This window comes from Hyalella azteca, unplaced genomic scaffold, assembly GCF_000764305.2.
Source record: "Hyalella azteca isolate HAZT.00-mixed unplaced genomic scaffold, Hazt_2.0.2 contig3436, whole genome shotgun sequence".
NCBI lineage: Eukaryota > Metazoa > Arthropoda > Malacostraca > Amphipoda > Hyalellidae > Hyalella > Hyalella azteca.
The window spans coordinates 1-15,904 of NW_025933685.1; the positions used below are offsets into that span (position 1 = coordinate 1).

Consider the following 15,904-nt stretch of genomic DNA (forward strand, 5'->3'; position numbering starts at 1 on the left):
CTGCTGACGCTGAAAGGTAAACTCCGCAGCTCTGGCAGCAGAGCGCTGGCGTACGTGTCTTGCTCAGCCTCGTCTACGGCGATCTCCAGCAACTCTGAGTGCCTGCAATAGTACAATAATATAATATATTATGTATATATAGTAATATATATCAGTATAACATAATAATCTAAAATTAATACATAATTCTTTAAAAATTAGCACCGAATTTCAGTAACCAAACTGAGATAAAGAGGCATAACTCTGATAATACAGCGTTTACTTGTGTAATTATCAATAAAATGAGATAAGCATTAAGTTTTAGTCTTAAGTGCGAATTATTATTTTTTCTGATTATTATTTAACGCAACTGATTTCATTCTAGCATTCAATTAAACAGATGAATGTTACTGACTTAAATTCTCATATTTCCTTTAAAAACTATATTCAAACCTCTTCGCCACGACACGATGCCAATTTCCGTCGTCCAATTTTTTAGTAACGCAGAGCGACGTGCACACACGACCGTCCAAGCCAACGACAAGACAAACACTGGCGGTCTGAAGCTCCACACTCAGCCAGTCTGTGCGGTGACGTGACCGCAGAAGCACAAGTGTGCCGTCGCTTGTCCGCGTCCGGAACCTAAATAAAGCGGATGCAATGGGGATTATTATCCTTTAATACAGGTTTCGTAGAATAGTGAATAAAATTAAAATTAGTGATAAAATTTATTAAATCACAAACTAGTATGAGGCTCCCAACTAATATTTGTTTCTCTAAGTCATCCCTGAATTGAAATTTTATGGAGTTATAAAAATGAATTAAACCTATAGGCTATAGGTGTACAAATCTGAATATTATTTAGATAATAGACGATAGAACACCCTGCAATATCTGATGAATATAGCATTATTCTAGCATTAATTCTAGAAGTCTTTGAATGGTTACACCCACTCACACCCAATGGTTGAGTAATTCAACCTCTTCAAACCTTAACTCGATTTGCGCCCAATACTCGGGCGGGGTGAAGGCAAGAGCGACGTTGACGTAACTCTTGCTGAGGAAGAAGAGAGACGGCGCCTCGGTCGTACAGCTGGCACCCGCCCGCCCCGGTGCGCACGCGCACTGCTCCGCGCCTGGCGACCCCTGGCATCTGCGGTGCCGTGACGTAGTCAATAAATCGAGAAGCTCAGCAGACATGTTCTCATTAATATTACTAAGAAGCTTACTTTATACAAGAGGACAAAATGGGGAGTGGTGTCAAGAGATACTAAGAGGCGAGGCATAAAATAAATTATCGGTTATTTACGAGAATAAACATTTTTTAAGGAACGTTCAATAGGAACGTTAATATGTATCTAGAATAACGTTCATATTAAGTAAAATAATTTACTTATTCGAATTAAAACGTATAATAAGAAATTGCAAGCACATTGAAGTGTGGCCGCAGATGAGCAAAGATTTCAGTTCACTATTCCGGATGAATCAGACATTATGCTGTAGCAATTATTATTAACGCAAACAATCCTGGCAGGGTGCTTCTATAATCTGACCAAAAAATTATAAACATTTTATCAAAGGTATGAAAGAATTTAAAAATCAGTATAAGTAAAAAAGGACTCAAGTCAATAGACAAATAATACACGACAATACAATAGACAATTAATTTTATTAATACAATTAATAATAATAAAAAAATTAAAAAAGTAAATACCCCAATTTCGTACGAAGGCGGCGATTCAAGAGACAAATGCTGTCATCGGTAATTTTTAACAATTTAAAGGGAGAAACTCGACGGACAACAACGCTTCTATTTTAATAGCCTTAGATTACCCATTCATATCGTTCAGTAAGAAAATCGAAGCGAAGCTATAGTTTAATGAACAATAAGCGTACCGGGCGTTGCGAGGACAAGTGTTCGAGGGCCGGAAGCAGGAGAGGGCGCGACAGCCAGCCACGCTCGCGGTCATGGCGCCTGGCGACCCGAGGTCCTGGAATTGTTTGTTGACGCACGAAATGCCGGGTGAGAAGTTTGCAGTGTGGCCCCACCGTATGGCTCGGACAGTTACACCTGCCCGATACAGAATGATTTTGATGGAAAACTTTATTTAGTTCACAAAACTGTCTCAGATTATTATTTTCAGGCATTTACTTAGATTACACTGAAAAAATCTAATGCCAGCAGCCAAGGTCACTGGTTAATTTGATTATCCACTAAGTTTTAGTCATTGATACTCGGAAGTGTAGAGCTTCCCATGAAACATTGATACAATCAAATGAAGTAAAGGCCAGCTGCTCATAATATTTCGGCACAACGCGGTACCCAGGACGGTACCTGGACTCGGGCGCGGCATGAGGCAGACACTTGCCGCCGTTGCGGCAGGCGCGCCGGCTGCAGGGCGGCTGTCGCGCGGCCGTGACGGCGCGCGCCGAAGTCAGGCTAGCAAGCTGCCCGCGCTCTTCTTCGGCCCCGTCCTGCGCTGGACACCTGAACAGCGAGTGCTACTTGAGGAGGTTAGCGTTATCTTTCTCTTAAAATTTAGAACGTGATAGGGAGCTTTCGTATTCACGTCCTAATGCAAGGGATTACTTTTATGCGACAAGTGTCCCTGTAAAAAGTCTGGTTGGGTCCAAAACGAGATATTGATTTGGATTTTAAGATTTGTAATGTACTCTTTAGCTAATATTGTGGCGTGCCTTAGAAATCATGGTTTGGAACTGATATTTTTCCGTTTGTTTCATATCATATTAAAATATCTACCAGCAGCTAATCCATGATTTAAAAATAAAATGACTCATGATGCTTTTCGGGATTTAAAAGGATCTAGTTCTGGTACAACGAATTATGCGACTACAGGGCTTATAAAATTGTTCGGAAACTTGTAGCTTGAACAGTGCAATAGCTATTTCCGAATAGGTTGATTGAATATTAATGCTTAAATCTTTGTATGTCTAATTTGTGCTCTATTTCGCAGTTTTTCGTTAATCAAAAAGCAATCAAAAGTAATCAAATCACGAGAGTAAATTAGTTCTTGAAGTTCGCTTGAGTGACTAAACACAGCCAAATAAGAAATGTAACAAAATAACAGACGGGGGATATTCCACAACTTTACTATAGTGACAAAAAGAAGCAATTAAAGTATTTTTGTAGGCAAAAACATGTGCATTTTTTCACCTGCAGTAAGATTGTATGCGCAGGGAAGGCCCGGCGTGGCTGCGATCGCCGGCATCTGCGAGGTGCCAGCGCTGGCCCAGCGTCGCGATGTCGCGGCAGCAACAGCGGCACGCAACTCGTCGTGACGCGCACTCGCCCAGCGCCGCAACGCCCGCGCCCAACACAGCCGCTCCGACTGCGGCCTTGATCTGCCGTGCCCCGACCGTGCGTTACAGGATCAGGTCCAGTGATCGAATATTGCGTATATAAATACAAATGAGCTCTATTTTAAGACCAGCAGCATTTTAGTTAATAAGTCATACCTCGTGTTGATGCTGGAATATTAGAGACTCCAGAGAGAATCCGTGCTGGCTTTCCGGTGACCGTTGAAGCAACCACACTCTGGTGTGGCTATCATGGCTGAGCTGTATGGTTTCTACAGCCACAGTCATGACGTGTGGCTGAATGGCTGACATATCGTGGGACTTCAGCCAGTCTGTCCCTGCTTCAGCAGAGTATTCAGCAAGCTGCTGATTCAGCAGCTTCAGGAGTCGGTCCAGCAAAGATTCAGAAGAATCTGAGTTTGGTTCCTGAAATGTTTTCAGCTGTGTTACCAGGCCGATAACTATAGACAAAATTCGCATCATAGACGATCTCAAAATTCACCACAAAGTAACTGAAGCGGGAAAAATAGGCTACATTTAACAACTTTAAGGGTTTCTATCCACGGGCTTTACCATACGAGCATGATAAAAAGTATTGCAAGAGGCACAAAATAAATTTCATTACATAAAGAATTACAGTTATCTTATAAGCCGATAAGACTATATTCGTTAGATGAACCATAATAATCACGTATAAGATAAATATAGATTGAAACTGCTGGTGTTACACAGAAGCCGAAAGTTGCTAATACTGAACATATTTCGCATACTCTACTTTTAGGTGTGTTCCAAGGACGATTGTTCAGGTTGAAGCCCCTTTACTGATTAGTAAAACCCTACTTTATAAGAAATGACGTCTGCACATCTTATCGTTCATCACATCCGTAAAAGTGCGGCAGGATACAACAAAACACAGAATGTTAAAGCGGATCTAAAAGTTGGTCCGTTACTTCACCACTGACCTCAGCGTCAGAACTCGTCAGGAGGTCACGAGGCAGGATGGCGAGGTCGACTGGAGTAGATCTGAGCGCTTCAGCAACTCCGATGTTGCTGACGTCAGCGTAAACGGTGAGCTCTTGCTCGTCGCCTGACGTTGACGAGAGAAGCAGCTTCGCTTCGTGCCTGCAGGTATAGACATAATTGAAATACAATTGAACCTCGTCAGTCTGGACAGGCTTTAATTTTAACAGAGTTGCAAACAAGAAATCGAGCACCCAGTGCATGGGGCAAGAGGAGATGCTTAGGAATGAAATCTTTGTCGAATTTAGATGCCACTGCCATTCGAAATTCAGATCAGCCCATTGTCAGGAAGAGGCAATAAAATTCACATCACCCTTAACAAAATTCAGGCATCGCCCTAGCTTACGCACAAGAGTCGCTATATTCGGCTTAGAGCTATTCTGGATCTACTTTGCCACTCAATTGAAATAAACTTCTGGTCAGAATCTGCTTTCCGACATTCAAGTTGCCTGAGACTTTCCAACTTTCTAGTTGCTTTTCTCACCGAGTTCTATGCGGCGCCTATTTCAGGATAACCCACATCCAAATTTTGTTTAGGACGGGATGGATTTACACCAAAGAATTAACTTCTGGCTACTTGCAAAAATGATATTTCACCAGAAAATCGTAAACTTCGTTATTTAATCAGCGCATTCCTCCCATGGCCCAATACTGTGAAAGAAAAGGCAAGGGAATAAATATAAATCAAGTGAAGGGAATAAACATAAATCTTTATTCATTAACTCATCCTGATTCAAAATAATTATAATACACTCACAATCCCAGCCCAGCTGCAGGGTCCAGCAGTAAAAATCCTGAGTCGCTATCCAGGTGGATTCCAGAATTAGATCCCAGCCATGTAATTCTAGCGCTGGGTTTATTTAATCCACGGCTAGAATTACTAAAAACAATTTCAGTCTTAGGGTGAGGCTTATCGGAATTGAGCCTGAATTTATTCCAGAATTGATAAGACACAGCATCCGTTTCAGCGTTGGTTCCGTGGCGTTGCGTTGCAGCGCCAAGAAAGGGCAAGTGAGGGAGACGCCCGATGGGAGCATTAGAGGTTGCCTGCAGAATGTTCTTCAATATTCAATCACATATTCATACACACAAGGAAATGATACATAATTGCAACAGTAAAATGACATGCACCTTATAAATAACTATCTCAAATGAGCTTCCTTACTTCCCGGATAAATATTGAGATAAATGTAGTAATAAGATAAGATGTCGATCTGTCATCGCCAGATTGACACATGGCAACGGCTGGCAGGGATCACGACAACTGTCAGCAGCCCTTTAAACTGTCATCAGTACTCACGTGAACTGCTATAAGTTAGACAGGCTGCAGTCATAACTATCAGCCGTGCTCAAGTGAATTGGCAGCAGTATCATTATTCCTNGAGAGAGAGAGTCACTCCCTAGAGTGACGGGTGCCAGGAGAGAGAGTCGTGCCCTAGTGACGGGGTACTTGAGAGAGAGAAAGTACCACCTAGAGTCACGGGTGCCGGAGAGAGAGAGTCACGGGGGACAAACACCAGCTACACACCCGCCAACTCAACCTGCTGTGTAATATAAGGCCCCCGAAATTTCCATCCAGGGTCCTTCGATACGAATAGCATTGGAGAATACGGATAGCGTATCCTTAAACGTATAATAGACAAGGATACGGAGCATGAATGGACAATTGTGATCCAAAAATAAACAAAAGATCTTGTTGATTTGGAGAGTTTAAAATAACGTGAGAAGTACGCGTAACTGGAACAGAATACTTCCTTAACCAGCGCTATTTTGAATGAAAATAACGAATATAATATGAAATATATTTACGAACAAAATAAATCCTAATATTTATTTGTCCTGCTATGGTCATAACAAACTCAGTATCTCAATGCACAGATTAGCTGCTCCTGGGAAAACCTCGACCTCATAACGGAGTTACGAAGTGAATTGTTTACCAAGGAAAATTAAAAACTCAGGCAAGAAATGATCCATCTCGTCATCCGTTGCCGGGCACCTCCTGAAACTCCAATAGAGAAACCACATCGACACTAGAAAGTAATGGTAAAAATCTATACGGAGACTTTGGGACGGTTTCAGCCATTATACCAGCTTAAAATGCGCAAATAAAAAGTCGATCAATTGTGTTAAAAATTCATATTGAATATTTGATCATGCATATTTAGATTTTTCATGTTTGAATCAAGTCAGCGAGTGTTAAGACTGTGTTCAAAGTTTCGTGGGGGCTCTAAGATGATAGATAAATGCATGGCACTGTTTCTATGAATACTAAGCGTAAAAAAATATCTAATCAAAGGACCATGCTCTATAGTTGAGTTGTGTGCTACATGATTCGCGAACTGTTCGTAATGTCTTAGTTCAAGATCTTCCTTCATGATATTTGGTTCTTCCTTCCGGACATAATGCTAGACGTTTCCCCAACAGCTTTGAATGAAGAATTGGGTTGAAAATCCGGTAATATTTCAATTCAATAAGAGCTCCGTTACACAAAAGAATTAACACGCGCAAAATATACCACGCACGAACTGCATATATTCATCGCAGCAGAGCGATTACTCAACACAATGAGGAACCATGTACCACATTACGACGCACCTGGTCGGTGACCTGCACTCTGAAATTGAGTCCCGCTCTGTGCTGGGGGTTCTCAAAATCCAGCGGCACTCTAGAGAACAGGTCTGCACCAGCTGCGCCGGCTCTCACTTCCACCAACTGCCAGCCGAACCCGCTTCTCGGCACCACCTGTAGTGCGCGTGATGTACTATACGATGTTTTCGAGCTGAAGTGAGGTATCAGTCATTAAACATGCACGTATAGGTGAAGTACAATGTAAACAAGAGACGGTATTGTCACAATGTGAATCGATAAGTTCAACTTTAAAAATGCTCAAGCTGAAATTTATATGAACTTTTATGGTGTATTTACGGCAGCAAGATTTGAACTGGCGTAGCAAATGGCTTACGTTGCCACTATAGCAACACTTTTTCTGCATACAAATAAATGATGAACATGATTAACTGATAGTAGGCGAAAAACGAATATGTAATTGATGGAGAGAGTCTGTAGCGTGTCTAACATCGGTCAGTTACATTACTAGCCTCGCTCGCCATTAATGCGACTTTTTCAAGCGAGGGCCAACGAAGTTACGTTGATAAATTCATTATTATATATAAAGAATGAGATATGAAGATGATTTTCTATAAATGTGTCTATGAATCAAAAGCTCCACTTAATAAGAAAGTAAATCAATAATTACCCGGTATGCAAACACGTTGCTTTCATCAGGATCAGCCACCACGAGAGTCGTAATGAAATTTTCAGAGAAGTTGCTGCGGGATTTGGACGCTGAAAATTCTACGTTGGAAGAAAACATGGCGCTAGAAGATGAACCTCCATTCGGGAACGTCTCTTCGATGGGCGATAAAATTACGCTGGATGATGAAGCGTCGTGAGAGGACGATGCTCTGTTGGATGACGATATTCCATGGGACGAAGAATCATCGTAAGATGGTTGACGATATTCGGGGACCGAAACTTCCACGTGAGATTGCACGAAGGAAGGAGGAACATCGTTGACGTCGTCGATGTTTACGGTAACGCTGCAAGTACCTGAACAAACAATTATATATGCAAGCTCAATTCTTCATGAAATAAATATCATTTTACGGTAACTTGCTGTTTGACAGAGAGATGGAACTGATGGTTAATTTTTAATGAAAGAAAAATAATAATTAGTTATGGCCAACCAGAATTTTCTGGCATTATTTGAAATTTTTTCATTCGGTATATGGAAGAGTAAAATAGATTAAAGAAAATTACCACATGCATTTATATCTTCCGAGGTCTCCAGAATAAACGTAACTTTATAACTTTACGGCCACAAAAACTTCACGCGATGCGATACGGTCGCAAGAGAAATATTAACTGGCATGTGCGAGAGGCGTTTAGTTAAAAACGTTTTACTCATCACACGAGACACTACGTAAAAACTAAAGCTCTGCCGAAGTCTCTAAAACCACAGCTTAGATCGGCCTTGAAGGAACCAAATTCATAAGCAGCGCTTACAATAAAATAAAGAATGCGTTAAAGAAATGCCGCTGTGGCGTTCGTCTGGCGAAAGCAAAAAAGTTGTGACGCATCTTCTATAAAAGCTGCATCAATGAAGAATGTACGTACAGAGTCAACAAATATTTCTAAGATTATTAATGATATATTCTATTTTATTGTGACATAAGAAAAGACTTATATTATTGTATATAATCTAAATTATATATCAGTTTTAAAACCAGAAAACCTGAATATATCTGGAGTTAGTACTATTAAAATGCGATCAAACGTTTTGACATTGAATATTAATAAATTAAACCGTTACAGATTAAAAATTTAAACCCATGAAATAAGGTTAAATGCCGCTGAAAAGTAGGACGAGTTCACTTGTTAATTTAAAGACACGGAAGTATGCAGCAGTTTGCATGAATTAAAAAACACAACTATAATGGTTTACTTTTTAAAATTCATAGATTGGGCGGTTCATCAGTAAAAATACGGAGATATTCAACGGTTCCCATGAATGAAGAGTCGATGATACCGGTTCACATGTTCGCTATTGCAAGGACAGCGAGCGCATCAGGATAAGTTTGGACTTTGGACGCAGAGGCTGCCCCAATGAAATACAGTAAATGTTTCTTTGCTAACAGGAACGGGTTTAAATTTTCAATGACATAAACGCACATATTTTACGTGAAAAAATTTTCAGAAATCGTTAAGCTCTTAGCTTATCGATTTCTTAGAAATATTTCTTAAGCTTAACGATTTTAAAGGCCCTGACTGAAAGCCGTGCAAAGTCTGAGAGCGAGGTTTTCGCGACCATCGTGTAAAATCCTTGATCTGTCCGAAGCTCAGCCTGTCGCTACCCTCGAGCTTGTACTCTTTGTAATATGATATCCTAGCCAGACCCTTTCTCGCGGTCACTGGTCGCTTTCAGGTGGCCGAGGAAGGCCAACGGTCGGCTATAACTAATTGGACTCGGCCGACCGCTGGCCACGTATTATTCTTCGCCCCTCATTGACTTCGCCTTTACCATGCCACCTGTTGTGAACTGACAGTTCAGTAATTTACGACGTCTCTTTCCCCTCATGTATTCCACAACTCCTCCATTTGAGCAGCTAGTATGCGGGATTTTCCCTCCGCGTATATAGGCTGAAAAATTCCTTTACAATACTCAATTTTGGAGAAAACGTTTGAAATTTGAAAGTTACTATACGAGTATATTTACGGTATCATCTGGTGACGGTAACGTAGCTACACGAGTTAAATTAAAATACATTTGTTATAGTCCATCAGATTGAATTATCCAAATAGCGACAGAAAAGATTGCACAGTAGCTATCAGTTCTGCAGGCATCTCCCTCAGTATCTGGACCAGCGTCGTGGGATTGCAGGAATGCGCGCGTCAAAAGAAAGATTCTGGAATATCGAGAATATCAGGAATATTGTGACTGAGGCGACTCCCGCAACGTCAGACGAGCAGGAAATTTATTATTGGATGCACACTGTAAATTCTGATGGCATCACCAATGAAAGTACGATGAATGCTGAATTAATTAAGTAATGGAAAATTCGACAATATTTCGAGCACCGGAAAATGAGAAAACAAGGGAAATATATTCGGAAATGGTACGGTTTCTTTCCTCACAATGACCGTGAGTCAAAACCTGGAATAACGTTTATTGCTCACTCACGAATGATAACTCAATTCGTAAAAATTGCAGGAATAATCGGGACTAAACAACTTAAAGATTGGTCAAAAATGACAAGTACCATTAATTTTAGAGCCGTAGTTATTGAGAACTTGTTTCTGAAAACTAAATGCGTAAAATTTCCCGACCATTATTCAACAGAGCTGCAGTAATTCTGATTTAACATTGGTTTCTTGCGAGAATAGCTTGCCGATAACACGGTTATCCTACGTAGAGACGTTTGAAAAACTCGATGAAAACTCCGGTTAGCAGCGCGTGGAAAGTTTGTTCGAGTAGCATGCAGTTTTTGAGGAGCGGAATATAAGAAGTTCCTTTTTCCGACTTATTTTAAACGGTGCCTAAAGTCAACAATCGAAAACTAAAACTTTCCAAGTCATGAGTAAAAAACAGAGAAGACTTGCACCTGAAAGTAGAATTTTGATGTTATAATCTTAACAAAAATTATTTGACATCTTCCTGCGTTTAATTTAACAATAAATTAATTGATCAAGATTTTTTCCGGAATATACTAACATACTCTCGAATTAAGATCGCTTGGTTCCTTAAATCGCAAATTTAGCGGGAATGTAAAAGCATAGAAAATTTGTAAATTTTTTCCTTATTTTTTATATATTTCAAACTTTCCAAAAATCCCTCTCATGTAGGTATTTTCTGTGATTATTCCAATCTACAACACAAGTAAATCAAATTCACCACGAAGCTTCAATGCAACAATAGTCTATCTTTTTCGATTGCAAGGTTATACAATTTGATGGCCAGTACCAGACTTCTTTTTTCCGAAAATCGACGTTTATCAGTTTAAGCACCAGCTTTTTTCAACTTTTGTTCATTCCGTTTCAAATTAAATGAGATTTAAACGTTATTTAACGCGGCTTCTTTGGGCCCGCATCTGAGGCTATGGGCAAAGGAACTGAAAGCTGTATTCGCTAAATACCTCACGAATGTAAAACTTTATGTATTGCTAGTGAAAAGAATTAAAATCAGCTTGTTTTTGAAGTACCAAGATACTCTCCTTGTTTCTAAGCGATCTTCCCTTGAGTATATCAATATAGGTGTGCAGTGCGCATCTGCATATGTCGGTATGACTTCACGCAATTTTGATACTAGGCTTGCGGAGCATATATAGAGGCAGGAGTTATAGAAAAGAAAACCTATTTGCACATCCCCCTCATTCAGCCGTACGCATTTATGCCGAGCAGTTTAATTAACGTCCTGGCATCCAGTAGTGATCCCAGAGTTTTAGCCTTCGCAATCGGTGTTTCCGACCTACGAATTTTAGAGTCATTGTATATTTTCTAACAGAAGCACAGTATGAATGCCGCTTAGAGTTCGATCCAATACTCTCCAAATTGTAATAGATAGTTCCTTATGCTCGTTTTTATTTTATTTATATTTGTTTTAATTTTTCGACATTAGTTTTAATGTCGCCAATTTTAGGTGAATTTTTAATGTAAATTTTAGGTCACAAATTGTTGGTACCTGGGTTCTAAGTTTTGAACTAACGATGGAGCTGGACTGCGAAACGTTTTCTCTTATAAGAAATGGTGAACTTTTTGGTAATTTTCTTTGCTTTTAAATTATATTCTGAAATTTTAGGGTAGATTTCAATTTATAACCCCAATTCCAAGAATTGTAATTGTTCATTCGTCATGATTAGTTATTCTTTCATTTTTTTCAAAAACTTGTAGAGAACATTAATGAAAATTGAAGTATGATTTAAAAAATCAATTTTATTGATTTAGGGTCTTCCAGTTACAATAAATTCGTAAAAATATTAAAAGTACATAGCCTGTTACGAACTGTTTGATTGCTTTCAGTATTGAAAAAAATTGGTTATGATAGATGCCACGGAAAAGTTTTTCCCTTAATAACTTACACATGAGTAAAAATCGTGAACATTGTAATATAAGTTCCGTCATAATTATGAAGAATAGTTGCGATGCCATGTCATTCAACAAAGTCTACAAAACGTTTCAGGAAGATCAGCGTCAACATTTAAGCTCAATCCCTCTCTCTCTCTCTTCGTACTATAACCCCAGTATCCGGCTATTGATATCTGGCTGTAAATCTGCCTGGAAACGGGCATGGACGGAAAGCACTTGTATGCATATATAACGTTGTGAAATTCCTGCCATAATGCAGCTGCTATGACTGCGCTGTAGCGGCATTGGATGTGGAGGTTGTCTTAATGATTTCGTGGTTCTTAATAGCTGTGCTACTTGCTAGGGCTCATGCCCGCAAACAAGATAATGCATCACCGAGAACATGTTCTCTGAGTGACGTGAGATAATCGAGTTAATCGCGATTTTGGACAAACCCGATTCTCAGTACGTGAGAACATTGAGCCTCACAGTGTTTCGGTGCTCGTGAGACGCTGCTATCCTCGAGAACATATCTCACAAACCCTAACCGACACAGAGCATTTGGCTAAACCAGACGCGAGGCACGAGTTGCTCTAGGGGACTAAAAACTGCATAGGTGCGTGTTCCATCTCACGCCCTTTTCTATCGACGTCTTGCTTTGGCTAGTACATAAATGTATATCTTCAACAATAGCACATGCGTGTTGGTTTTGCTCAGGTATGGCTGGTACCCACAACATCCGCTTTCCGTTCTCGAGTTGTTGAGGCCAATACCACGTATCTGCAGAGCTGGGCAGCGCTACTTTGAAATGTAGCGGCCGCTACCGCTACCGCTACATGCTCTAAATGTAGCGGCCGCTACCGCTACAATTGCTTAAATGTAGCGCCGCTACTGAAAGTGTAGCGGCTGCTACATTTAGCGCGCTACTGCCCACCTCTAGTAACAACTAATATGTTGATTGTTGACACTAGAAACAGGCTGAGGTTGACATTACACCGAAATATTTCGTACAGTTTTATTCTGTAATTTAAATTATGTATGTATCATGCTGCTGCATGGTTTTTAAATAATTTAATACTATTAAGTAAAATCTAAAGGCTTTATCTATAAATGTAGCGGTAACGCTGTAGCGGCAAAACCTCGTATCGCTACTTAAATATGTAGCGGGTGCTACTGCTACCGCTACAACTGCTTAAATGAAGCGCCGCCGCTACCGCTACTGAAAATGTAGCGGCCGCTAGTAGCGGCCGCGACATGTAGCGCGCTACTGCCCACTGCTGCGTATACTCGCTTTAGTTTCCACTCTGCACGTTTTCTACCGCAGTTTTGTAAGACGCTGCCGCAATTTAGTATATACTTTATAGGCTATAGCGCGTCACAGGACACTTGATAAACTCAGACGTCTGGCAAGAGGTGCTCTAACGGGCCTGATGCGGCGTAAGTGGCGTTGTCGTGGCGTTCACATTCTTTTCTGTGAATCCCGTCGGGAAAAGAGCCCTTAGTGGTCGTGCCTATATATCTCCTTTCGCTCATCGAAAAGCTTGAGTCCTCGGCATTCGCTTTTGACACTTTCAGGAGAAGCTGCAGCAAGTACTTACGTTGCTGCTTCAGGATATTTGTTGCGCAAGGAGCCAAGGACCCACGAATATACGTTGACAAATTTACTATTCATTATGTATAAAATGTGATAAGATTCCGTATTATCTGATCAGAAATGTTCTTCAATGATATGATGGACTGTGAGGCGAAGTTTGACCTGAAAATATCATATATTATTTGTATTCTATTATAGAATGTCTTGCTCTCGAAACGTCATATTTGCTTCAGAAAATCGTGTGTAAAAAATTTTTAGCTGAGTATAAAAGATGTCTTTGGACTCAAACGCACCAACGTTACGAAACGTAATAAAGTTGAAATGCAGTTCCCAGAGAAGTGAGCTCTTTTCAGGATGTAAACTTACACATAAGATGAAGTAATATGGAAGGGAAGGAAACGCAATAAAAATGTTCAACCATTTCCATATTTTTATGTTAATGCTTCAGAGTTTTTATTCTTTAAATGCCTGCAAGTTTGTCTACTCAGTTTTAAAACGTATACTTGTAGACAATAACTTCTTAAAAAAATAGTAGAAATAAACAGTAAATTAACCAATTGAGCGTATAATAACTAAATTCAGACAAGAAATATCAAACCCTAAGCTGTAAGAAGGTCGTAATTTCATCCAAACTTCAATAGAAATCCCGTTAACTTCTTGGACGTGAAGCATTGCTTGTTCAAAATAACGATGCGGAGCTGCCAAATTTTTGACGAGAGAAATTTCTTGCTTAGATTCTCATGCCGAGAATTAGACAATATTTCCAAAAATAAAAATATTTCTAAACTTTTTACCTGCCGGTTGAAATAATTTAGATTCGAAATTGAGATAGACATTTTTTATTTGATTTTATTTTCTTCATATTTTTCAACGGATAAGACTTGTTAATAGTTTTGTTGACTTGTTAATAGTGTTGTTGACTTGTTAATAGTGTTGTTGACTTGTTAATAGTGTTGTCAGCTTTTGAGATTAATGGCGAACGCGACGATTCATCTGGAACGTGATTTGGTAATCGTTATTTGCAGCCCTCCATCATTAAATTTTATTTCAAGTGCGAGTGATCACTGTCAGTTTTCGTTATGGTTAATTTAAGTTCACAATGCATGTTCCTCTTCATTTGCAGACTTCGAAGTGCTCTTAATAATGAGCTGTGCCTCATATTGTGGAGCGACCAGCTCCTTCGCCAGACACTTTTGACTTTTATTGAATCCATACATATTTACATGTATATATAATATATATATGCTTTGCTAGATATGAGAACAGAGTTATTCTTCAAGCTTAATGTATTATAAGCCCTTCGTCCTACTTCTTCCACTTTAAATGTTTTCCGACAAAAATGGCCTCTTAACAGTCTCTTAAAATTACAGCTTGGTCTCAAAAGATTTAAATGTGTGTGGATAGGGTGGTTATTAAAAATTACAAATTTCACTCGAAAATTTTTGCTATTTTATTTCGTGTTTTATTATATTGCGTTGTATGCTACTATTTATGAATAAGCAACAATAAACAATGAAAGACAATGATTATTTCACAAATAATATTTTTGTGGTGCGTGATTTATTTTTCCTTATTTGTATATATTGTCTGTCTCAACAGAGTTTGCGAATAAATGTCTAATGGGTTTAATGCCTCCGTATACAAGCCTAACAGTGAAGTTACTTTTTATAAAGTTGCGTGCGCCGTTGCTTGCCTTGGCTCTACACTTCAAAGTGTTCTTATTAAATATAGAACATTTTTATTGCATCCTTATTTTGCAATATTTGTACAATAAATGTTTCATTATTAAAAACGAATGAAAAACTCGTTAACACAGCATAAAAAAAGTTGTCACCTGCCAGCGAGTTCTCCAAGACATGTGCGTCGATGACGTCATGCGGGAAGACAGGTACGTTGTCGTTGACGTCCTTGAGGTTGACGACGACGTCAGTGGAGGCCGTGTACTGCCCGTCCGTAGCCGTGACCGTCAGATGCCAGCGCGCCTGGCCCGTTGGTGCGTCGCGGTCCAGCGGCTGAAAAATATTTGAATATCTTTTTACGTTCAAGAACCTCGATCACTGAAGTAGCGGGTTCCTCTTTAATGTCTCATCCCTGATCTGATCTTTCAGGAGAGTAAGGGTACGTACACAGTGGAAGCAGGTTTGCCCGCGCGGGCAACCTGCTCCAACCTGCCACAAGAATGAACATAGGATAATAATGTAAGTGTTCACAGGGAAAACCTGTACGAATAGGCTTCTGCCGACAACCTGCTTATACCTATTTGCCGGAATGTGCTGCACATTCTTATCTGCTCAACCTGCTTGGCATATGGTCATTTTGAATTAGTTGTACCTTTAAAGCCTCCATTTTCTTTGTTTCTTTGGCCCTTTTGTG

At 39.8% G+C, this 15,904-nt stretch overlaps 2 protein-coding genes across 2 annotated transcripts; both read right to left on the bottom strand.

The window, feature by feature from the left end:
* Window positions 1–8: 8 nt before the first annotated feature.
* On the bottom strand, window positions 9–6,400 carry LOC108677298 (the record flags this gene model as incomplete). The annotated part of the gene is made up of 10 exons (XM_047879621.1): window positions 6,389–6,400; window positions 5,075–5,364; window positions 4,260–4,419; window positions 3,457–3,723; window positions 3,155–3,342; window positions 2,250–2,467; window positions 1,876–2,050; window positions 971–1,132; window positions 433–621; window positions 9–102 (listed from the first exon to the last, which is right to left on the bottom strand). Coding segments are annotated over exons 1-10 (1,755 nt in total), but the record flags the coding sequence as incomplete, so codon positions are not given.
* Window positions 6,401–6,848: 448 nt separating this feature from the next.
* Window positions 6,849–15,543, bottom strand: LOC125177600 (putative neural-cadherin 2; the record flags this gene model as incomplete). Its single annotated transcript, XM_047879620.1, has 3 exons — window positions 6,849–7,059; window positions 7,574–7,926; window positions 15,366–15,543. Coding segments are annotated over 3 exons (717 nt in total), but the record flags the coding sequence as incomplete, so codon positions are not given.
* Between the last annotated feature and the right edge of the window lie 361 nt (window positions 15,544–15,904).